This window comes from Chelmon rostratus, chromosome 15 (genome assembly GCF_017976325.1).
Source record: "Chelmon rostratus isolate fCheRos1 chromosome 15, fCheRos1.pri, whole genome shotgun sequence".
NCBI classification, from domain to species: domain Eukaryota; kingdom Metazoa; phylum Chordata; class Actinopteri; order Chaetodontiformes; family Chaetodontidae; genus Chelmon; species Chelmon rostratus.
The window spans coordinates 8386187-8411318 of record NC_055672.1 but is presented as its reverse complement, the minus strand read 5'-3'; the positions used below and the strand labels follow the sequence as shown (position 1 = coordinate 8411318).

The window sequence follows — 25132 nt, the reverse complement described above, 5'->3', positions numbered from 1 at the left end:
GCTGGTTAATAGTCGAGCTGCAGAGCTTTGAATGAGCTGAAGTCTCTCCGTGGTTTTTACAGGAGGCCAGTAAATAGTTAGTCACAGTCATCGAGTCAGCTTGAAATAAAGACATGAATCAGTTTTCATTTTTTCATGTTGAACTTTACCCATGTTTCTAATGAATTTATTAGTGTGAGTGTGTAGTTTGTGCTTGGTGAGGTGACTCTCAGGTCTGTGTGTCATGTCCCGTCGTGTTTGTTGAGGTTTTGTTCACAGGCGTCATGTTGTGTCCAGCACTTCCTGTTTTATTGTGAAACCTAGCTTCCCTCTCGTTTCAAGTCCTTGACTTCCTGATGTGTTTCCTGCCTGTCTGATTGTCTGCCCCGCTCTGATTGTCTCCACCTGTTGCTTGTTACCTCAGGTATATATTGTCTGCGTTTCCGCTGTGCAGGTTGTCTTGTACGACCCATGGTTCATGTCAGTCCTATCTTTGTTACATTGTCTTGCCGTGTAGACTTAGAGTCATTTATGTTTCGTGTTAAATTTTGAGAAATGTCCTGAGTGCTTTTCGTCATTTTTGATCACCTTTAGTTGTATTTTTGTAAACTGAGAGATTTTCTTTATTAAACCGGCTTCAAGCCTTATTGTTTCCTTAAGTGTCTGAGAGTCGTTGCTTTTGAGTCCAGCCTCCTTGTGCCTGAGCGCTCTGATACTGTGTTCAGTGGTCTGTGTCAGAGTCTCTTCCTCTTCAGCAGCTGCAGTCGATTCCTGCTGTAACAGCTCAGTGTCTCTGCAGTCTGACTGAGGGAGGTTTTTGTACAGCTACAAATCACTGTGTGAACACCCAAGCACTACCTATTTGATGGAGACTCTGACAGTAATAAACTGCTGCATCTTCAGTCTGAACTCCACTGATGGTCAAAGTGAAGTCAGAGCTGCTTCCACGGCCACTAAACCGAGCTGGTGTTCCTGAATGTCGTGTGCTGACATAGTATGCGAGGAGCTTTGGAGGCTGTCCAGATTTCTGCTGATACCAGTGCATCTCCTCAGCTCCACTGCTGTGTCTGTAAACAGGTTGGTTTACTTTACAGGTGAGAGTGACAGTGGATCCTGCAGTCTGTGTCACTACTGGAGGCTGAGTCACAGTCACCTGACCGCTGCATCCTGCACACAAAAACAAATCATTCATTTATCAGCAGAAAGAAATGAGAGAAAAGGCAGCACATCATGTTTGAAATGTTGCTGAGTGAATGAACCTGTAAAACAGCAGCAGGCCAGCGTCCAGATGAGGATGGTGATGAGAGTCATGGTGCTGCTGCTTTCTGCTGTGTTGACTGACACATCTGAGTCCTGCAGTGTTGAACTCACAGGACTATAAACCTTCTCAGTTCACTGGAGGATCAGCTGACCATGCAAAGCCTCCTCTCTATGGAAATGATCTCTCTGCTCTCAACACACTGAAGCCAACATGGGACACAAAATCAGGAGAAATACTGTTTGGATTCACACCATCTATGATCTTAATGGAACACAAGGAAATATTTACATTAGAAGTGCAGTTGAGGATTTAAGGAGAACTTTGTGTCCAACTCATAGAAAACACTGAAAAAATGACTTTGTTACATGGAGACTGTAATCGTTTCTCTGTCAGATGTAGAAAACAAAAGCAAAATGAAAGAAATAACCTTCATTTATACAATAATTTCAATCCAGCTCATTTGAAAATCTTTGTAGATTCAGAAAAATATCATTTTATATTTGTTAGAGAGTTTTTTCAGTGTATAGATGCTTGTTCACAGTGCAGGAGGTTTTTGTACGACCACTTCATGAGTTTGTATCACTGTGGTACACTTTTGGTGGAGGAACCAAACTCATCATTGACTGTAAGTATCACAGATTTATAATTTCTACAACATGAAAGATCAAATTTAATTATGTAAAATAAGATAATTACATGAGAAATTATTCAAGGTGTTTCAATTGTCTATATTTATTGCTATTTTCAGAGCTTGGCTAAAATTGCAATTTATCTTTAATTGTGCAAAGATTAATATTATTGTGTATTATAAATAATATTCAGGTTAAATATTTGCCAAAGAAATTACATTTTAATTTAATTTGTTTTCAATTTATTTTTTTTTTTGGACACCATGTGTTTTTGGAATTGGCCTGAGGAAAAGTTTAATGCTAAATTCATTAATAATGATTAATAATAATTAAATGAGATTTCTTGAATTTTTCATTAAAACAGTAATTAAAATGAAATGAAATGCATGCATAAAACAAATAAGTGAGTTTATATGAACATCCAGTCCAGCTGTAGTTTGTGTTCACAGTCCGTTAGTTTAAAGTGCTGAAAAAGAAGTGAAACAGACAGATGACAAAGTCTTTAACTGGATACAGACATTACATTTTTATCAACAAGAAAATCATTGCAGGGATGAATTATTTACTGTCACACATTAGAAATTAGACATGAAGATTTCATTTCATCATCATCATTATTCTAAATGTTTGATCATATTTACACTCATATCATGTTGCATGTGATTGTGTGATTCTTAGTGATTTATGATGAGTGCCTCAGTAGAAGATTCATTAGTTTAAGAGTCAAAATGAGATCAAGTGTGAGCATTTAGTTTGATTTGTTGAAGCCTGGTTTCCTCCCGTTTGTCACCTCCTCTCCTCTGTCTGATCACAGGATCGTGCACACAGCTCATCCACAGTAGTGTGGACCTCTGTCATGTATCATCAGTGTCTCATGTTCAGCTGTCTGTCCTACAGTGGGAGTTAATCTGCTCCTTGTGTGTCTCTGCTCTCCCCTCCAGCCGGCTCCAGGGTCAGGCCCTCGGTCTCTCTGCTTCCCCCCTCCTCCCAGCAGCTCTCCGGGGGCTCGGCCACGCTGGCCTGCCTGCTGAGCGGCTACTCTCCTCCGGGAGCCGTGGTGAGCTGGGAGGTGGACGGCGCGGAGGTGACGGAGGGGGTCCTGACCAGCTCAGAGGAGGAGAAGAGCGGACGCTACAGCAGCAGCAGCACCCTGAGCCTGAGCCAGGAGCGCTGGATGGAAGGAGAGCTGTACTCCTGCAAGGTCCTCCATCACGACCACAGCCAGACCCAGTCCCTCCACAGGAGCCAGTGTCAGGCCTAGAGGGGCTGGCTGAAGCCCAGGACGGGAGCTGTGTGGGGGGGGAGCAGGAGGAACACACCTGCTGCTCTCAGCAATATGACTTTTAATGTTTGTAGAGGAAACTAAAGCTTTGTGTGACAGAGAACAGCACTGCTGTAAAGTGTTGGACAGCAACAACTTAGAGAGTAATGTGTGTAGCTCAGCAGCGAGATGTGAGTGTGCTTCATAACTGTCATGTTGATGGTTGATGTTTGTGCTAATAAAGCTTGAACTGATCAATAACTTGATCAAGTGTTTGGTCTTTTATCTGATGAAGAGCAGCAAGAAATTTAATGTTGATCTGTTTTTTAAGTTGTTTATGAATGTGATATTACAGAGTAGTACAGAAAGCTGAAGGATATATGTTTTTATTTCATGATAAAACACTGACACAGTCATTTCAACTTGATCTTCACTGACACAAAAATCATGATTGGTGCATGTGTTAAGAAAACATTTGTCTTTTCTTGAGAGTAAGACTTACCAGAACAAGATGTGGTGTGATTTGATTTGTACCAATATTTTTATTGAATTTATTAATGTGAGTGTGTACTTTGTGCTTGGTGAGGTGACTGTCAGCTCTGTGTTCAGTGGTCTGTGTCAGAGTCTCTTCCTCTTCAGCAGCTGCAGTCGCTTCCTGCTGTAACAGCTCAGTGTCTCTGCAGTCTGACTGAGGGAGGTTTTTGTACAGCTACAAATCATCGTGTGAACGGCCAAGCACTACCTATTTGATGGAGACTCTGACAGTAATAAACTGCTGCATCTTCAGTCTGAACTCCACTGATGGTCAAAGTGAAGTCAGAGCTGCTTCCACTGCCACTAAACCGAGCTGGTGTTCCTGACTCTCGTGTGCTTACAAGTTTTATTAGGAGCTTTGGAGGCTGTCCAGATTTCTGTTGATACCAGTGCAGACCCTCATAGCCATTTGACCATCTGTAAACAGGTTTGTTTGTTTTACAGGTGAGAGTGACAGTGGATCCTGCAGTCTGTGTCACTACTGGAGGCTGAGTCACAGTCACCTGACCGCTGCATCCTGCACACAAAAACACATCATTCATTTATCAGCAGAAAGAAATGAGAGAAAAGGCAGCACATCATGTTTGAAATGTTGCTGAGTGAATGAACCTGTAAAACAGCAGCAGGCCAGCGTCCAGATGAGGATGGTGATGAGAGTCATGGTGCTGCTGCTTTCTGCTGTGTTGACTGACACATCTGAGTCCTGCAGTGTTGAACTCACAGGACTATAAACCTTCTCAGTTCACTGGAGGATCAGCTGACCATGCAAAGCCTCCTCTCTATGGAAATGATCTCTCTGCTCTCAACACACTGAAGCCAACGTGGGACACAAAATCAGGAGAAATACTGTTTGGATTCACACCATCTATGATCTTAATGGAACACAAGGAAATATTTACATTAGAAGTGCAGTTGAGGATTTAAGGAGAACTTTGTGTCCACTGTGGTTGGTATGATATGCCTGTTTGTCTGCCTTTCATTTACTGACAGGGTTCACTGCACATATATAACATATCTCACTTCTGCTGAATATGAGTTTATAAATTATTATCATGAAAAAGCATCATGTTCATTGAACCAAGTATCAACTGATAGAAAACAGTGAAAAAATGACTTTGTTACAAGGAGACTGTAATGGTTTCTCTGTCAGATGTAGAAAACTAAAGCAAAATGAAAGAAATAATTTTCATTTATACAATAATTTCAATCCAGCTCATTTGACAAGATTTGTAGATTCAGAAAAATATCATTTTATTTTTGTGAGAGTTTTTTCAGTGTATAGATGCTTGTTCACAGTGCAGGAGGTTTTTGTACGACCACTTCATGAGTTTGTATCACTGTGGTCCACTTTTGGTGGAGGAACCAAACTCATCATTGACTGTAAGTACCACAGATTTATAATTTCTACAACATGTAAGATCAAATTTAATTATGTAAAATAAGCTAATTACATAAGAAAAAAAATCAAGGTGGTTCAATTGTTGTGAATATTTATTGTTATTTTTCGAGCTTGGCTGAAATCGTAATTTGTCTTTAATTGTGCAAAGATTAGTATTATGTTGTATTATTGATAATATTAAGGTAAAATATTGCAAAAGAAGATACATTTTGTCATATTTCATTTTCAATTACATTTTTGTTGGACAAAATGTACTTTTGAAATTGGTCCGAGGAAATGTTTAATGCTAAAAAATAACATTAGATTTCTTATATTTTACATTCATATTGTTATTAAAATGAAATGAAATGCGTGTATAAAACAAATAAGTGAGTTTATATGAACATCCAGTCCAGCTGTAGTTTGTGTTCACAGTCCGTTAGTTTAAAGTGCTGAAAAGGAAGTGAAACAGGCAGATGACAAAGTCTTTAACTGGATAGAGACATTACATTTTTATAAATAAGAAAATCATTGCAGGGATGAATTATTTACTGTCACACATTAGAAATTAGACATGAAGATTTCATTTCATCATCATCATTATTGTACATGTTTGATCATATTTACACTCATGTCATGTTGCATGTAATTGTGTGATTCTTAGTGATTTATGATGAGTGCCTCAGTAGAAGATTCATTAGTTTAAAAGTCAAAATGAGATCAAGTGTGAGCATTTAGTTTGATTTGTTGAAGCCTGGTTTCCTCCCGTTTGTCACCTCCTCTCCTCTGTCTGATCACAGGATCGTGCACACAGCTCATCCACAGTAGTGTGGACCTGTGTCATGTATCATCAGTGTCTCATGTTCAGCTGTCTGTCCTACAGTGGGAGTTAATCTGCTCCTTGTGTGTCTCTGCTCTCCCCTCCAGCCGGCTCCAGGGTCAGGCCCTCGGTCTCTCTGCTTCCCCCCTCCTCCCAGCAGCTCTCCGGAGGCTCGGCCACGCTGGCCTGCCTGCTGAGCGGCTACTCTCCTCCGGGAGCCGTGGTGAGCTGGGAGGTGGACGGCGCGGAGGTGACGGAGGGGGTCCTGACCAGCTCAGAGGAGGAGAAGAGCGGACGCTACAGCAGCAGCAGCACCCTGAGCCTGAGCCAGGAGCGCTGGATGGAAGGAGAGCTGTACTCCTGCAAGGTCCTCCATCACGACCACAGCCAGACCCAGTCCCTCCACAGGAGCCAGTGTCAGGCCTAGAGGGGCTGGCTGAAGCCCAGGACGGGAGCTGTGTGTTGGGGGAGCAGGAGGAACACACCTGCTGCTCTCAGCAATATGACTTTTAATGTTTGTAGAGGAAACTAAAGCTTTGTGTGACAGAGAACAGCACTGCTGTAAAGTGTTGGACAGCAACAACTTAGAGAGTAATGTGTGTAGCTCAGCAGCGAGATGTGAGTGTGCTTCATAACTGTCATGTTGATGGTTGATGTTTGTGCTAATAAAGCTTGAACTGATCAATAACTTCATCAAGTGTTTGGTCTTTGGTCTTTTATCTGATGAAGAGCAGCAAGAAATTCAAAGTTTGTATAACTTCAACTGGTACTCGTCTCTGTAGAGAGTGAAAAGCTTTGGATTGATCATGTTAATAGAAATATTTGTCTTTTTAAGTTGTTCTTGAATGTAATATTACAGAGCAGTACAGAAAACTAAAGGATATATGTTTTCTTTTCATGATAAAACACTGACACAGTAATTTCAACTTGATCTTCACTGACAAAAAAATCATGATTGATGCATGTGTTGAGGCAACATTTGTCTTTTCCTGAGAGTAAGACTGACCACAACAAGATGTGTTGTCATTTGATTTGTACCAATATTTTAATTGAATTTATTAATGTGAGTGTGTAGTTTGTGCTTGGTGAGGTGACTGTCAGCTCTGTGTTCAGTGGTCTGTGTCAGAGTCTCTTCCTCTTCAGCAGCTGCAGTCGCTTCCTGCTGTACCAGCTCAGTCTGACTGAGGGAGGTTTTTGTACAGCGACAAATCACTGTGTGAACGGCCAAGCACTACCTATTTGATGGAGACTCTGACAGTAATAAACTGCTGCATCTTCAGTCTGAACTCCACTGATGGTCAAAGTGAAGTCAGAGCGGCTTCCACTGCCACTAAACCGAGCTGGTGTTCCTGACTCTTGTGTGCTTACAGCTCTAATGAGGAGCTTTGGAGTTTGTCCAGATTTCTGTTGATACCAGGACATACATTCACCACCACTACAACTGGAGTAAACAGCAGGATTGGTTTTACAGGTGAGAGTGACAGTGGATCCTGCAGTCGGTGTCACTACTGGAGGCTGAGTCACAGTCACCTGACCGCTGCATCCTGCACACAAAAACAAATCATTCATTTATCAGCAGAAAGAAATGAGAGAAAAGGCAGCACATCATGTTTGAAATGTTGCTGAGTGAATGAACCTGTAAAACAGCAGCAGGCCAGCGTCCAGATGAGGATGGTGATGAGAGTCATGGTGCTGCTGCTTCCTGCTGTGTTGACTGACACATCTGAGTCCTGCAGTGTTGAACTCACAGGACTATAAACCTTCTCAGTTCACTGGAGGATCAGCTGACCATGCAAAGCCTCCTCTCTACGGAAATGATCTCTCTGCTTTCAACACACTGAAGCCAACGTGAACTTGAATTTTTTTAAATGTAGCTGTTATCACAGATTTTTTTATGCTCATTAATGCAAAAGTATGAGTGTTAACACTGTTGAACATTTGTTGCTCTCAGTGGACAACTCTTTTCTTGAAAAGAATAAATTCTGCATTTTTAACTTAAAGCTGCATTTGAGAAATTGTGAGTTTGTTCCAGTTTTATTTCGATTCATTGTGGTTCTGCTTGATGACTCTTGTGTTGTGTTCACTGGACCAGTTATTCTCATCACAGTCTCTTCACCAACCCTCTGCACCTGCAGCAGGCCGTTTTCACTGCAGTCAAACTGAAGGAGGTTTTTGTACAGCTCTGAATCACTGTGTGAATGTTCCATCACTATGAGCACCCAGACAGTAATAATGTCCAGCATCTTCAGCCTGAACACCACTGATGGTCAGAGTGTAGTGAGAACCAGATCTACTGCCACTGAATCGAGATGGAGTCCCTGAGAAGTGAGCTGATATCAAGAACATAAGAAGTTTGGGAGCCTGTCCAGGTTTCTGAAGGTACCAACTGAGATCAGCATCAATATCTGAACTCCCTGTGGCACTGATGGTCACAGTCCCTCCAAGACTGACAGACTTGGATTTGTCAGTCTGAGTCAGAAAATTGTTGGCAGAAGTCTCTGAAATGAGAAAAGAGAAACTCTTGAGAATCAAATGTTTGAAGGCATCTGAAGCAGCAGCTCAGGTTTTGAAAGCAGACAACAAACATGTTCAAAGCTAAAGTAAAGACCAGAGAACCGACTGAATTTGCTGTAAACATGTTGAGAATCTCTCACCCTGACTCAGAAAACCCAACATGACAATCAGAGTTATTGGCAACATCATCCTGATGCACTTTTCAGTGTGAGTGCATGAAAACAGTTCAGACTCTCTGTGACACAAGAACTTTTACTGTGAGGAGCAGTGACGCATAAAAGTCATGCAAATATAGTGAAGAAGGCAAACACACACCTGTTCATGTGAAACAGAAACAGCAGAGGTGAGGTGGAGCGACACATCATCATCCTGAGGATCATTCGGCCTTTTATTCAGACAAGGTCACTGAGACATTTTTCAATTCAGGCCTTTTTAAATTGTTTCTCTTCATTCTCAACATTCTTCTTTTACTTCTGTCTTGTCTCAGGCGACTTTGTGTTCATTAACAGTCGAATAGTGTCCCCTGCTGGCCAACTGCTTCAACACTGACGACTTGATTTTGAATTTGCTTTGTTTTACACTCAGTGTTTCAGGAGATCAACCACCTGATGTTTCCCTCCACACTTCTTAAGAAACATGAAATAAATTACAATACAATGTCGGCTATTTCTGCTTCATTGGTTGAGATTGCTTGAGTCAGGACAAGTGATTTTATTTACTTTTGAGGTGTATGATCAGATCAACCAAATATCAAATATATGTTAAATTAAGCATGATCAGGGGTAAACTGATGTTTAAAATGCTGACCACTCTTAGTTGTGGTATGTGAGGCCATGCAGGGCCACGTAGGGTCAGATCAGGAAAAGGGAAACCAGAGGGGGTGAAGTTTATAGAGGGGGCTATTCGGACGTAAACCTCTCAAAGAGGTAAATATTGATTGTCGCAAAGGAAAACATTCCTCAGTGGGGCAATGGCCAGAACATGATATGGTTTTTGAGTTTGGAAAGATATGGGTGGAGTAAGACGAAACACCATGCTATATATTGTGTTGTCTGTATGTTGAGGGCAGAGTCTTCTGATCTGACCCTGAAGCTCTCTCGGATGGCCGGCATCTGATCTGATACTGCTTGTTCATAGGTCTCTTCAACTCAAGCTTGTATCAGAGGAGTTCTTACTACACCATGATCACACCACTGCTTGGCAGGATCTGGCTAATAAACATCCCTTTGTCCAATATCATGAATAAAAATTTAGCCTTAAGGGACTTTACAATCTCTACAGCATACAACACCCTCTATCCTCAGACCTGTGATTCAGATTTGGAAAAGCTCCCCCAAAAAGAAACTTTAATGGATAAAACATGGAAGAAACCTCAGGAAGAGCAACAGAGGAGGGATCCCTCTGCCAGGACCACCAGACATGCCAGAGATGTCACATGTACAGAACAGAACAAGACAGTAAAATTACAATACAGATGATCAGGGTGACAATTTATATTCAGTTTTGACATATATGAAGAATATGGATTGGACATCAAGCAACTTCCAGGTGTCACCAGACTGATAAAAGCTGAGCCACCCGACCGACCTACTCTCCACCACAGAGACCTGGACAGAGGACAGACTCACAGAGGCACAGAGAGACAAGAGGAGAGGCTGAAGCTCCTGAAGGATGGAGATCTGCATTTAATTGGAAAGTGATGTGACACCACAGATGTGACAGGAGAGACAGTCAGATTAGAAACCTCCATCCTGCATGATAGAATCACGTCCAGGGTGTTACCACTGCAGCGAGCAGGTTCATGTACGAGCTGAGTGAAAGCAAAAGGATCAAGAAGAGCCAGAGAGGCTTCAGAGGCCTCATTCATCTGAATACAGAAATCACCAATAATTCAAATCTCATCAGCTCATCATGAGGAACAAGGCCTGAAAGTAAACCTCCAAATTCTTCTAAAATCTGGAAACAAAGGCCAGGTGGTCTCAGGAGAACCACAAGGTGGAGTCTGTTGTTCTGGACTAAACAATTCATATTCATAGTCGATGGAGATGGTTTAAATACAGGGGCCTCAAACAACTTGAATTTAAGATCAAGTTTGGAGTTTAAATTGAATTAAGACCTGTAGAAAAAGGCAACATCCCATCTTGTTTAGAAGCTGCAACAACATGGGCGTTGGTGTAGTCAGGTGGTGCAGCTTCATTTCATGGTTTGATTGACGCGAAACTAAGATAAGATGAGCTAAATAAGCTAAGCGGCTGTAGTGTAGCATAGCGGTATCAGTCAGCAATAACAATCAAACTTCTGACACAGTTAAATGTCTCTTTCAAAGTAATAAATGACATGTTGAGAGTTATGTATGTTTGGGTTTCAGTGGAAAGTGATGGCAATGGAAGTGATCTCAATGTCTGTGAAAATAAACATAATGGGATGGTAGTTATCTGTCAATATTAGTTTCACAGCTTTTTACATGGAATGAAAATTTCACAATGTCAAAATGTAATGTACAAAAATGTATGAATGTAAGTATGTAGTTTGTGCTTAATGAGGTGACTGTCAGCTCTGTGTTCAGTGGTCTGTGTCAGAGTCTCTTCCTCTTTAGCAGCTGCAGTCGCTTCCTGCTGTAACAGCTCAGTGTCTCTGCAGTCTGACTGAGGGAGGTTTTTGTACAGCTACAAATCACTGTGTGAACACTCCACCACTGTGGTGACTCTGACAGTAATAAACTGCTGCATCTTCAGTCTGAACTCCACTGATGGTCAAAGTGAAGTCAGAGCTGCTTCCACTGCCACTAAACCGAGCTGGTGTTCCTGACTCTCGTGTGCTTACATGTCTTATTAGGAGCTTTGGAGTCTGTCCAGATTTCTGCTGATACCAGTGCATCTCCTCAACTCCACTGCTGTATCTGTAAACAGGTTTGTTTGTTTTACAGGTGAGAGTGACAGTGGATCCTGCAGTCGGTGTCACTACTGGAGGCTGAGTCACAGTCACCTGACCGCTGCATCCTGCACACAAAAACAAATCATTCATTTATCAGCAGAAAGAAATGAGAGAAAAGGTAGCACATCATGTTTGAAATGTTGCTGAGTGAATGAACCTGTAAAACAGCAGCAGGCCAGCGTCCAGATGAGGATGGTGATGAGAGTCATGGTGCTGCTGCTTTCTGCTGTGTTGACTGACACATCTGAGTCCTGCAGTGTTGAACTCACAGGACTATAAACCTTCTCAGTTCACTGGAGGATCAGCTGACCATGCAAAGCCTCCTCTCTATGGAAATGATCTCTCTGCTCTCAACACACTGAAGCCAACGTGGGACACAAAATCAGGAGAAATACTGTTTGGATTCACACCATCTATGATCTTAATGGAACATGAGGAAATATTTACATTAGAAGTGCAGTTGAGGATTTAAGGAGAACTTTGTGTCCAACTCATAGAAAACACTGAAAAAATGACTTTGTTACATGGAGACTGTAATCGTTTCTCTGTCAGATGTAGAAAACAAAAGCAAAATGAAAGAAATAACCTTCATTTATACAATAATTTCAATCCAGCTCATTTGAAAAACTTTGTAGATTCAGAAAAATATCATTTTATTTTTGTGAGAGAGTTTTTTCAGTGTATAGATGCTTGTTCACAGTGCAGGAGGTTTTTGTACGACCACTTCATGAGTTTGTATCACTGTGGTGGACTTTTGGTGGAGGAACCAAACTCATCATTGACTGTAAGTACCACAGATTTATAATTTCTACAACATAAAAGATTGCATTTAATCATGTAAAATAAGCTAATTACATAGGAAAAAAATCAAGGTGTTTCAAATGTTGTGTATATTTATTGTTATTTTTTAGCTTGGCTGAAATGGTAATTTGGCTTTAACTGTGCAAAGATTCATATGGTTTTGGTCTATTGATAATATTAAGGTTACATTTTTTTTAATGACACAATTTTTCTCTTGTTTTATTTTCAGTTGAAATTTTATTGAACAGAATGTGCTTGTGGAATTGGTCTGAGGAAAAGTTTAACGCTAAATCTAATAATAATAATAAGATTTCTTCTATTTTACATTCATATTATTTTTAAAATGAAATGAAATGCGAAGTGAGTTTATATGAACATCCAGTCCAGCTGTAGTTTGTGTTCACAGTCCGTTAGTTTAAAGTGCTGAAAAGGAAGTGAAACAGACAGATGACAAAGTCTTTAACTGGATACAGACATTACATTTTTATCAACAAGAAAATCATTGCAGGGATGAATTATTTACTGTCACACATTAGAAATTAGACATGAAGATTTAATTTCATCATCATCATTATTGTAAATGTTTGATCATATTTACACTCATGTCATGTTGCATGTGATTGTGTGATTCTTAGTGATTTATGATGAGTGCCTCAGTAGAAGATTCATTAGTTTAAGAGTCAAAATGAGATCAAGTGTGAGCATTTAGTTTGATTTGTTGAAGCCTGGTTTCCTCCCGTTTGTCACCTCCTCTCCTCTGTCTGATCACAGGATCGTGCACACAGCTCATCCACAGTAGTGTGGACCTCTGTCATGTATCATCAGTGTCTCATGTTCAGCTGTCTGTCCTCCAGTGGGAGTTAATCTGCTCCTTGTGTGTCTCTGCTCTCCCCTCCAGCCGGCTCCAGGGTCAGGCCCTCGGTCTCTCTGCTTCCCCCCTCCTCCCAGCAGCTCTCCGGGGGCTCGGCCACGCTGGCCTGCCTGCTGAGCGGCTACTCTCCTCCGGGAGCCGTGGTGAGCTGGGAGGTGGACGGCGCGGAGGTGACGGAGGGGGTCCTGACCAGCTCAGAGGAGGAGAAGAGCGGACGCTACAGCAGCAGCAGCACCCTGAGCCTGAGCCAGGAGCGCTGGATGGAAGGAGAGCTGTACTCCTGCAAGGTCCTCCATCACGACCACAGCCAGACCCAGTCCCTCCACAGGAGCCAGTGTCAGGCCTAGAGGGGCTGGCTGAAGCCCAGGACGGGAGCTGTGTGTGGGGGGAGCGGGAGGAACACACCTGCTGCTCTCAGCAATATGACTTTTAATGTTTGTAGAGGAAACTAAAGCTTTGTGTGACAGAGAACAGCACTGCTGTAAAGTGTTGGACAGCAACAACTTAGAGAGTAATGTGTGTAGCTCAGCAGCGAGATGTGAGTGTGCTTCATAACTGTCATGTTGATGGTTGATGTTTGTGCTAATAAAGCTTGAACTGATCAATAACTTCATCAAGTGTTTGGTCTTTTATCTGATGAAGAGCAGCAAGAAATTCAAGGTTTTATAACTTTATCTCTGCGGAGAGTGAAAAGCTTTGGATTGATCATGTAAATAGAAATATTTGTCTTTTTAAGTTGTTCATGAATGTGATATTACAGAGTACTACAGAAAACTAAAGGATATATGTTTTTCTTTTCATGATAAAACACTGACACAGTAATTTCAACTTGATCTTCACTGACACAAAAATTATGATTGATGCATGTGTTGAGGCAACATTTGTCATTTACTGAGAGTAAGACTGACCAGAACAAGATGTGGTGTCATTTGATTTGTACCAATATTTTAATTGAATTTATTAATGTGAGTGTGTACTTTGTGCTTGGTGAGGTGACTGTCAGCTCTGTGTTCAGTGGTCTGTGTCAGAGTCTCTTCCTCTTCAGCAGCTGCAGTCGCTTCCTGCTGTAACAGCTCAGTGTCTCTGCAGTCTGACTGAGGGAGGTTTTTGTACAGCTACAAATCACTGTGTGAACGGCCAAGCACTACCTATTTGATGGAGACTCTGACAGTAATAAACTGCTGCATCTTCAGTCTGAACTCCACTGATGGTCAAAGTGAAGTCAGAGCTGCTTCCACTGCCACTAAACCGAGCTGGTGTTCCTGAATGTCGTGTGCTAACAAGTTGCATTAGGAGCTTTGGAGTCTGTCCAGATTTCTGTTGATACCAGTGCAGACCCTGATTGCCATCAGACCATCTGTAAACAGGTTTGTTTGTTTTACAGGTGAGAGTGACAGTGGATGCTGCAGTCGATGTCACCACTGGAGGCTGAGTCACAGTCACCTGACCGCTGCATCCTGCACACAAAAACAAATCATTCATTTATCAGCAGAAAGAAATGAGAGAAAAGGTAGCACATCATGTTTGAAATGTTGCTGAGTGGATGAACCTGTAAAACAGCAGCAGGCCAGCGTCCAGATGAGGATGGTGATGAGAGTCATGGTGCTGCTGCTTTCTGCTGTGTTGACTGACACATCTGAGTCCTGCAGTGTTGAACTCACAGGACTATAAACCTTCTCAGTTCACTGGAGGATCAGCTGACCATGCAAAGCCTCCTCTCTATGGAAATGATCTCTCTGCTCTCAACAAACTGAAGCCAACATGAATTTGATTTTGTTAAACGTAATTGTTACAGCTGATTTTTTTATGCTGCATTATGCAAAATTATTAGTGTTAACACTGTTGAACATTTGTTGCTCTCAGTGGATATTTTCTAACAACAACTCTTTACTTGAAAAGATTCAATTCTTCATATTTAACATATAGCTGCATTTGAGAAATAGTGAGTTTGTTCCAGTTTTATTTCGATTTATTGTGGTTCTGCTTGATGACTCTTGTGTTGTGTTCACTGGACCACTTATTCTCATCACAGTCTCTTCACCAACCCTCTGCACCTGCAGCAGGCCATTTTCACTGCAGTCAAACTGAAGGAGGTTTTTGTACGGCTCTGAATCACTGTGTCAACACTCCACCACCATGGTCGCCCAGACAGTAATAATCTCCAGCATCTTCAGCCTGAACACCACTGATGGTCAGAGTGTAGTGAGAACCAGATCTACTGCCACTGAATCGAGATGGAGTCCCTGAGAAGCGAGTTGATGTCCAGTATATAAGAAGTTTGGGAGCCTGTCCAGGTTTCTGAAGGTACCAACTGAGATCAGCACCAATATTTGAACTCCCTGTGGCACTGATGGTCACAGTCCCTCCAAGACTGACAGACTTGGATTTGTCAGTCTGAGTCAGAAAATTCTTGGCAGAAGTCTCTGAAATGAGAAAATAGAAACTCTTGAGAATTAAATGTTTGAAGGCATCTGAAGCAGCAGCTCAGGTTTTAAAAGAAGGCAACAACAAACATGTTCAAAGCTAAAGTAAAGACCAGAGAACCGACTGAATTTGCTGTAAACATGTTGAGAATCTCTCACCCTGACTCAGAAAACCCAACATGACAATCAGAGTTATTGGCAACATCATCCTGATGCACTTTTCAGTGTGAGTGCATGAAAACAGTTCAGACTCTCTGTGACACAACAACTTAAACTGTGAGGAGCAGTGACGCATAAAAGTCATGCAAATGTCGTGAAGAAGGCAAACACACACCTGTTCATGTGAAACAGAAACAGCAGAGGTGAGGTGGAGCGACACATCATCATCCAGAGGATCATTTGGCCTTTTTTCCAGACAAGATCACTGAGACATTTTTTCAATTCAGGTCTTTTTAAATTGTTTCTCTTCATTCTCAACATTCCTCTTTTCCTTCTGTCTTGTCTCAGGCGACTTTGTGTTCATTAACAGTTGAATAGTGTCCCCTGCTGGCCAACTGAATCACCACTGATGTCTTGAATTTTAATTTGCTTATTTTCACACTCAGCGTTTCAGGAGATCAACCACCTGATGTTTCCATCCACACTTCAAAACAGATATGAAATAAAATATAATACAGTGCACATCAACGCCATCAAGACAAAGGAGATGGTGATAGACTTCCACAGGAAAGCACCACAGACTACACTGGTCAGCATCCAGGGCTTGGACATTGAAATCATGGAGGAGTACAAATACCTGGGTGTCCACCTCAACAACAAACTGGACAGGTCCACCAACACAGATGCCCTTTACAGGAAGGGCCAAAGTTGTCTCCATCTGCTGTAAAGACTGAGGACGGTTGGTGTATGTCTGACACTGCTGAAAACCTTTTATGACTCTGTGGTTGCATCTGCAATCTTTTATGCAGTGTTCTGCTGGGGCTGTGGAAGCTGTGAGAGGGACAAAAAGAGACAAAAGGGCGTTAGCCAAGCTGCCATCCATCATTAACAATCCCTCTCAACCCCTGCATGACACTTGGGGGGTCCTCAGCAGGTCCTTTAGTAACAGACTGCTGCATCCACCCTGTAAGAAGGGATGCTACTACAGGTCCTTCAGACTAACAGCTATCAACTCCAGCATTGTTTAATGTAGCACTGGGTCCACATACACACTTTTTTTGCACTGATGTGTGATTTATCATACACAAATTACCTTGTGCAATATTACTTTTTTCACTCTCATTCAGGACTCAACTTATGCCCACAGACTGGTATTCTACTATGACACATAAATATTTATCACTGTGCAATAATGTAAATACTGTACTTACTTTATCCCTACCCACCATGTGCAATTTCTGTAAAACTGTAAAATTCTGTATAATTTTTGGCAGTATATTTTTATGGCAATATTTCCTATCGTTCTTCGTGGCAATATTTTTTTATGTTGTTTTTCTTTTATGTAGTGTATTGTATAAAATGTACATATATATGTAATCAGGTTTTATTTTGCAATTAATATTTCTCTATTCTAATGCTATTTTTGTCCTATGGCTATTGCCTGCTGCCTGTAACGCTCAAATTTCCCCAGATGGGGATTAATAGAATCTTATCTTATCTTGTCTTATCTATTTATGCTTCATCAGTTAGGAAGTAAATACAGAGTGATTATTATTTATTTACATAGGCCAATATCATCATTAAAAAACTTGCCTCAAGGAGTTTGACAATCTGTACAGCATACAACCACACTCTATCCTCAGACCTGTGATTCAGATTTGGAAAAACTCCCCCAAAATGACCATTTATTGGATAAAACATGGAAGAAACCTCAGGAAGAGCAACAGAGGAGGGATCCCTCTGCCAGGATCACCAGAAATGCCAGAGATGTCATGTGTACAGATGATCAGGGTGACAAATTAAATTCAGTTTTGACAGATATGAAGAATATGGAGGACATCAAGCAACTTCCAGGTGTCACCAGACTGATAAAAGCTGAGCCACCCGACCGACCTCCTCTCCACCACAGAGACCTGGACAGAGGACAGACTCACAGAGGGACAGAGAGACAAGAGGAGAGGCTGAAGCTCCTGGAGGATGGAGTTCTGCATTTAAACTGAAAGTGATGTGACACCACAGATGTGACAGGAGAGACAGTCAGATCAGAAACCTCCATCCTGCATGATAGAATCACGTCCAGGGTGTCACCACTGCAGCGAGCAGGTTCATGTACGAGCTGAGTGAAAGCAAAAGGATCAAGAAGAGCCAGACAGGCTTTACTTACAGCTTCAGAGGCCTCATTCAGCCAAATACTGAAATCGCCAACGACTCAAATCTCATCAGAATGAGCAACAAATGTGGAGATCTGCAGTCTCCTCTCCCTCTTCCCTTTTGTGCTCCTGTGATTTCCCTCTCTCTTGTTTCTTGTCTGTCTCTCCCCTGTCTGTCTAGTTGAGTGGCATCACTCCAGGGCGTGGCCGACGGGTCGGGCCAACCTCCTCTCTGATGGAGCACAGGTGGGCCCAATGAAACCACCAAGACCACATGTCTACACAGTACAGAAGGCACATAGAATCTCCAGTATTCGTCGAATGTCTGCCTGGCAGTGTGGTAACAACAAAGTCCTCTTTATGTGTCGATAGTCTCTCAGTCTGTCTCGAATTGTTCAGTCCTCAGCTACCTGACCTGTTCCTGTGTTTTGTGTTCAGGTGATTCCAGTCACCTGCTCTCTCTGTGACACCTCGTTTGGAAATCCTGCCACTCCAATGCTCGTCTGGACCCGGTCGATCAGCTCTCCCTTTGGAAACCTCTGATTACCCGAACCCCCTCCTGTGGACCTCCTTTTGACCCTTTCTGTCTGCTCTCTTTGAGACTTGAATCTGGAGCTTTCTGGTCTTTGCACCATTAAACTATGTTCTTCTTTTGGAAATCATTACTTTGATTTGCTCGCTGAACATTCATTAAAATACTGTTTCACTTACTCCTGTCACCTGTCTACTCCGTCTGAGCTCGGCATTAGAGTCTGGTATAACCCCCAAAACTGCAACAACAAGGCCTGAAAATAAATCTCCAAATTCTTCCAAAACCTGGGAACAAAGGCCAGATCGTCTATAGAGAACCACACAGTTGAGTCTGTTGTTTTAGACTAAACAATTCAAAGTCGATGGAGATTGTTTGTTTTAATACAGGAGCCTCAAATGAGTTGAATTTAATATCAAGTTTGGAGTTTAAATTGAATCAACACCTGTCGAAAAAGGCAACATCCCACCTCGTTTAGAAGCTGCAGCAACATGGGCGTTGGTGTAGTCAGGTGGTGCAGCTTCATTTTATGGTCGGAAAACATTTGATTTCGGCCATGTTTCATATAAAACAATCATATCCAGACCATGCTAAGGAATCACATCAGTGCAGCTTTGGTCCAGCTCACAGTGATCTGATGTTCAGCTTAGTGAGGATCAATAGTTCAAGACCTGTAGAAGACAACATGTATCTGATTTTTGTGATATTTCTTTGCTGACGAAAACAGGACTGAACAAGCTCAGAAACATGAGGGTCAAAAGTCACAGACTGATGAAAAATGAGACCAAGCTTCTGAACAGCAAAGCTGATATTTTAGTGAAATGAATCAATGACCTGATCAACTGCAGAGGAGAAGTTTCAAAGAACTTCTGTTTTGTCACAGTTGAGGTGGAGCTCAGCAATCATGGAGGGAGGACTGTTGTTATTGGGCTTAGCAGGGAAATAGATCTGTGTGTCATGAAATATGATATGAAATGTGATTTGAAAATGTACTGAAAGCGGCTAAACAAGTGACCCACAGGAAGCATGTACAATTAAAAAAAGGTTTTGTTCAAGGACCGACCTCTGAGGGACACCACACAGCAGGGGAGCTGAGGAGGACACGTGATTGTTCATACAGACATTAAAATATTCACTTGTCAAAGTATTGGAACAAGATTCTGTCTATTATTAGTGGAATATTTTAGTAGCCTGCATATGTAATCAACAATGCTGGGGAACAGTTGTGATCTCCTGAGATATTTTGTTTCGAAAGACGTAATAAAAACAAAGCTGAACCTTGAACCTTGAGTCCACTTTGTTTTCAAGACATTCGATTTTGAGCCCAGACTCACATGAAAAGACTGATACAATTCATGTCATATCTGTATGGTAACAATGCAGCTGGAGACTACACCTTGCTATACTAGCTTAGCATAAAGACTGGAAAGAAGGGAAAATCTGCTGATCAATACATCTAAAGCTCACAATTAAATGGTTGGTTGATTGAGTCTTTACAAAACTGAAATCTCGACTCATTGCGCACAACCTCACCACATCACCACAGAATCACCACATGATCCCGGTAAAACTGCAACATTTATTTATCTCCTTCAGTTGTTGTAGAGACAACAAGAAACAAGTTGTCCTAATGTCTGTGAAAATAAACATAATGGGATGTTAGTTATCATTATATGTTTGTTTCAGCTTTTGACATTGAACAAATTTTAGAGGTTGTAAAAATATAAAACACACAAACATATTACTATGAGTGTGTAGTTTGTGCTTAATGAGGTGACTGTCAGCTCTGTGTTCAGTGGTCTGTGTCAGAGTCTCTTCCTCTTCAGCAGCTGCAGTCGCTTCCTGCTGTAACAGCTCAGTGTCTCTGCAGCCTGACTGAGGGAGGTTTTTGTACAGCTACAAATCACTGTGTGAACACTGGGCCACTGTGGTAACTCTTACAGTAATAAACTGCTGCATCTTCAGTCTGAACTCCACTGATGGTCAAAGTGAAGTCAGAGCTGCTTCCACTGCCACTAAACCGAGCTGGTGTTCCTGAATGAAGCTTTTTGGCGTATTTCACTAGGAGCTTTGGAGGCTGTCCAGATTTCTGTTGATACCAGTGCATCTCCTCATCACCATCAGACCATCTGTGAACAGCTTGGTTTACTTTACAGGTGAGAGTGACTGTGGATCCTGCAGTCGGTGTCACTACTGGAGGCTGAGTCACAGTCACCTGACCGCTGCATCCTGCACACAAAAACAAATCATTCATTTATCAGCAGAAAGAAATGAGAGAAAAGGCAGCACATCATGTTTGAAATGTTGCTGAGTGAATGAACCTGTAAAACAGCAGCAGGCCAGCGTCCAGATGAGGATGGTGATGAGAGTCATGGTGCTGCTGCTTTCTGCTGTGTTGACTGACACATCTGAGTCCTGCAGTGTTGAACTCACAGGACTATAAACCTTCTCAGTTCACTGGAGGATCAGCTGACCATGCAAAGCCTCCTCTCTATGGAAATGATCTCTCTGCTCTCAACACACTGAAGCCAACGTGGGACACAAAATCAGGAGAAATACTGTTTGGATTCACACCATCTATGATCTTAATGGAACACAAGGAAATATTTACATTAGAAGTGCAGTTGAGGATTTAAGGAGAACTTTGTGTCCACTGTGGTTGGTATGATATGTGTGTTTGTCTGCCTTTCATTTACTGACAGGGTTCACTGCACATAAAAAACATATCTCACTTCTTCTGAATATGAGTTTATAAATTATTATCATGAAAAAGCATCATGTTCATTGAACCAAGTATCAACTGATAGAAAACACTGAAAAAAATGACTTTGTTACAAGGAGACTGTAATTGTTTCTCTGTCAGATGTAGAAAACTAAAGCAAAATGAAAGAAATAACCTTCATTTATACAATAATTTCAATCCAGCTCATTTGACAAGATTTGTAGATTCAGAAAAATATCATTTTATTTTTGTGAGAGAGTTTTTTCAGTGTATAGATGCTTGTTCACAGTGCAGGAGGTTTTTGTACGACCACTTCATGAGTTTGTATCACTGTGGTGGACTTTTGGTGGAGGAACCAAACTCATCATTGACTGTAAGTATCACAGATTTATAATTTCTTCAACATGAAAGATCAAATTTAATTATGTAAAACAACCTAATTACATAAGACATTTCTCAAGGTGGTTCAATTGTTGTGAATATTTATTGTTATTTTTCGAGCTTGGCTGAAATCGTAATTTGTCTTTAATTGTGCAAATATTAATTTTATGTTGTGTTATTGATAATATTAAGGTTAAATATCGCCAAAGAAGATACATTTAGTCATATTTCATTTTCAATTACATTTTTGTTAGACCAATTTCATTAGTACATTTTGTCCGAGGAAATGTTTAATGCTAAAAAATAACATTAGATTTCTTATATTTTACATTCATATTGTTATTAAAATGAAATGAAATGTGTGTATAAAACAAATAAGTGAGTTTATATGAACATCCAGTCCAGCTGTAGTTTGTGTTCACAGTCCGTTAGTTTAAAGTGCTGAAAAGGAAGTGAAACAGACAGATGACAAAGTCTTTAACTGGATACAGACATTACATTTTGATCAACAAGAAAATCATTGCAGGGATGAATTATTTACTGTCACACATTAGAAATTAGACATGAAGATTTCATTTCATCGTCATCATTATTGTAAATGTTTGATCATATTTACACTCATGTCATGTTGCATGTGATTGTGTGATTCTTAGTGATTTATGATGAGTGCCTCAGTAGAAGATTCATTAGTTTAAGAGTCAAAATGAGATCAAGTGTGAGCATTTAGTTTGATTTGTTGAAGCCTGGTTTCCTCCCGTCTGTCACCTCCTCTCCTCTGTCTGATCACAGGATCGTGCACACAGCTCATCCACAGTAGTGTGGACCTCTGTCATGTATCATCAGTGTCTCATGTTCAGCTGTCTGTCCTACAGTGGGAGTTAATCTGCTCCTTGTGTGTCTCTGCTCTCCCCTCCAGCCGGCTCCAGGGTCAGGCCCTCGGTCTCTCTGCTTCCCCCCTCCTCCCAGCAGCTCTCCGGGGGCTCGGCCACGCTGGCCTGCCTGCTGAGCGGCTACTCTCCTCCGGGAGCCGTGGTGAGCTGGGAGGTGGACGGCGCGGAGGTGACGGAGGGGGTCCTGACCAGCTCAGAGGAGGAGAAGAGCGGACGCTACAGCAGCAGCAGCACCCTGAGCCTGAGCCAGGAGCGCTGGATGGAAGGAGAGCTGTACTCCTGCAAGGTCCTCCATCACGACCACAGCCAGACCCAGTCCCTCCACAGGAGCCAGTGTCAGGCCTAGAGGGGCTGGCTGAAGCCCAGGACGCGAGCTGTGTGTGGGGGGAGCAGGAGGAACACACCTGCTGCTCTCAGCAATATGACTTTTAATGTTTGTAGAGGAAACTAAAGCTTTGTGTGACAGAGAACAGCACTGCTGTAAAGTGTTGGACAGCAACAACTTAGAGAGTAATGTGTGTAGCTCAGCAGCGAGACGTGAGTGTGCTTCATAACTGTCATGTTGATGGTTGATGTTTGTGCTAATAAAGCTTGAACTGATCAATAACTCGATCAAGTGTTTGGTCCTTTATCTGATGAAGAGCAGCAAGAAATTAAGTGCTTTCACATGCACCAAGTTCTTCACACAGAAAAGACAGAATGGACACAAAAACAGAGATAAAATATTAACGTAAAATAAGATGGAGAATAAAACCTTCTTGATGATGATCGAAAAAGTTAAATAGAATGTGGCTGAAAGTAAAGACAATGTATTGCATGACATTAAAAATAAATCCATGGAATAAAATAATAAATATGAAAAAATAGATGCCACAGAATGCATCAAATCAAGTAAAATACAACAGTTTAAAGGCAGTGCAGCAGTGCATAAGTGTGAGGCAAAATGACAGTTTCAGGCCTGTATCAGGAAGTCATTGTTTTGGGTTAAAGTGAAGAGATCAGTTTTTAGCTGTCTTTTAAAAATATTCAGTCCGCTGGTGTCCCTGATATCTGTAGGTATTGTGTTCCAGAGCTTTTGGCTGTTTTTGACAAAGGCTGCTTCCCTCATTTTCTTTCAGCTGTTGCTGGAAACCTGCAATAAACCAGCAGCAGATGATCGCGGCGGTCTTGGAGGCAAACAGTGAAAAAAGGAGTTGGCAATGTAGCTTGGTCCAAGTCCATTCAGGGCTTTATAGAAAAGGAGGAGGATTTGAAAACAGGTTCTGAACATTATAGGAAGCAAGTGCAGAAGCAGCTAAAACTGGACTAATGTGCTCTCTCCTCTTTCTGCTGGTTAATAGTCGAGCTGCAGAGCTTTGAATGAGCTGAAGTCTCTCAGTGGTTTTTACAGGAGGCCAGTAAAAAGTGAGTCACAGTCATCGAGTCAGCTTGAAATGAAGACAAGAATCAGTATTCATATTTTTTGTTTTTAAATGGTTGTACTTTACCCATGTTTCTAATGAATTTATTAATGTGAGTGTGTAGTTTGTGCTTGGTGAGGTGACTGTCAGCTCTGTGTTCAGTGGTCTGTGTCAGAGTCTCTTCCTCTTCAGCAGCTGCAGTCGCTTCTTGCTGTAACAGCTCAATGTGTCTGCAGTCTGACTGAGGGAGGTTTTTGTACAGCTACAAATCACTGTGTGACGCACTAGCATACGCTCCCATACAGTAGTAATCTGCTGCATCTGCAGTCTGAACTCCACTGATGGTCAGAGTGAATTCAGGTTCAGATCCGCTGCTGCTGAACCGACTCGGAGTACCAGTCTCACGGCTGCTTATTTGGTAAAACAGCAGTTTGGGAGGCTGTCCAGGTTTCTGCAGGTACCAGCTGAGATCATCATCAACTCCTCTACTGGCTGTACAGCTCAGAGAGACCGTCTCTCCAACACTGACAGCCTTTGATGCAGGAGACTGAGTCACAGATGGACTGGCACCTGATCCTGCAAATCAACAGAAAGTTGAAACACATTTAGAAGAAACGACAGTTTGAGGTCAAGTACAATAAAAAAGACAAACCATCAAAGTGCAGTCCTGTAAGTGGAGAACTGATGAAACATTTATTGACATTTTCAAAGCCAAGATTCCACAACAACAGTGAACAGGTCGTAAAAGAGACTCACGACTTCTCACCTTGAAGTCCGAACAGCAGCGTGGTCAGCAGTGGAGTCAGAAACATTATCATCATGGCTCATCTCACTGTCAGACAGACTGCACAGACTTGTCTCAGTGGTTCATCTTAAACTGCTTTAGGAGCAGTGATGCACAACAGCCATTCAAAACTCCACCTTCATAGTCAAACAAAGAGCTGTTTGTGTGAGGAGACAAAACGTTTGTTTCAGAGTCCAAAGAAAATCATCCGTCAGCACAGTTACATCAGTTTCAGGTCAAATCTGTTCCCACTGCGCATTCACACAAACATGTTTGGCTTTGTTTTAATATTGATCTTTACATGACCAGACTCCATTATAATATCTGTGTCATTTCACTCAAGTTTCCTCTGATTGCACTTCTGTCATGTGGTGTTAAAACATTCAAGTCCACCGTGCAGCAGGATTAATGTGGCATATCAGAAACTGTACCAACATGCTATAATAGATCAGTTTCCCTCATATCAGTGGAGCTGCTGTGTTCTTTATGGGTTCAGTGAGGAACATAATACACAGCTCAGTGTGGAGCTCAAAGTGGACAATTTGAATTCAATCACAGTGAGGTCAGGTTTTAATCCTTATTTATTTCATAAATTGTTATTTCTGTATTTTGGATGCAATTCATTTGTTTGATTATTGGTCAAATTGTCTATTTTGCAAATGAGGATTTTCAAAGAGTGTGACCAATCAGAGAACAGAGTTTTTTTCCAGCC

At 41.6% G+C, this 25132-nt stretch overlaps 1 protein-coding gene and 4 gene segments (V, D, J or C); 4 read left to right on the top strand and 1 right to left on the bottom strand.

The window, feature by feature from the left end:
• Positions 1 to 955: 955 nt before the first annotated feature.
• Positions 956 to 3396, top strand: LOC121618515. The segment is given in 3 exon segments: positions 956 to 1073; positions 1782 to 1865; positions 2811 to 3396. Coding segments are annotated over 3 exon segments (522 nt in total).
• Positions 3397 to 4727: 1331 nt separating this feature from the next.
• Positions 4728 to 6553, top strand: LOC121618834. The segment is given in 2 exon segments: positions 4728 to 5044; positions 5970 to 6553. Coding segments are annotated over 2 exon segments (591 nt in total).
• Positions 6554 to 8536: 1983 nt separating this feature from the next.
• Positions 8537 to 13593, top strand: LOC121618514. The segment is given in 3 exon segments: positions 8537 to 8583; positions 11925 to 12094; positions 13010 to 13593. Coding segments are annotated over 3 exon segments (537 nt in total).
• A 1525-nt stretch (positions 13594 to 15118) lies between these two features.
• Positions 15119 to 22848, top strand: LOC121618513 (T cell receptor beta chain MC.7.G5-like). Its single transcript, XM_041954019.1, has 5 exons — positions 15119 to 15173; positions 17896 to 18054; positions 20748 to 20905; positions 21260 to 21338; positions 22263 to 22848. Exons 1-5 carry the CDS (start codon positions 15119 to 15121, stop codon positions 22580 to 22582), a joined length of 771 nt encoding a protein of 256 aa, XP_041809953.1. The 3' UTR covers positions 22583 to 22848.
• Positions 22849 to 23898: 1050 nt separating this feature from the next.
• LOC121618512 lies at positions 23899 to 24454 on the bottom strand. The segment is given in 2 exon segments: positions 23899 to 24212; positions 24403 to 24454. Coding segments are annotated over 2 exon segments (366 nt in total).
• Between the last annotated feature and the right edge of the window lie 678 nt (positions 24455 to 25132).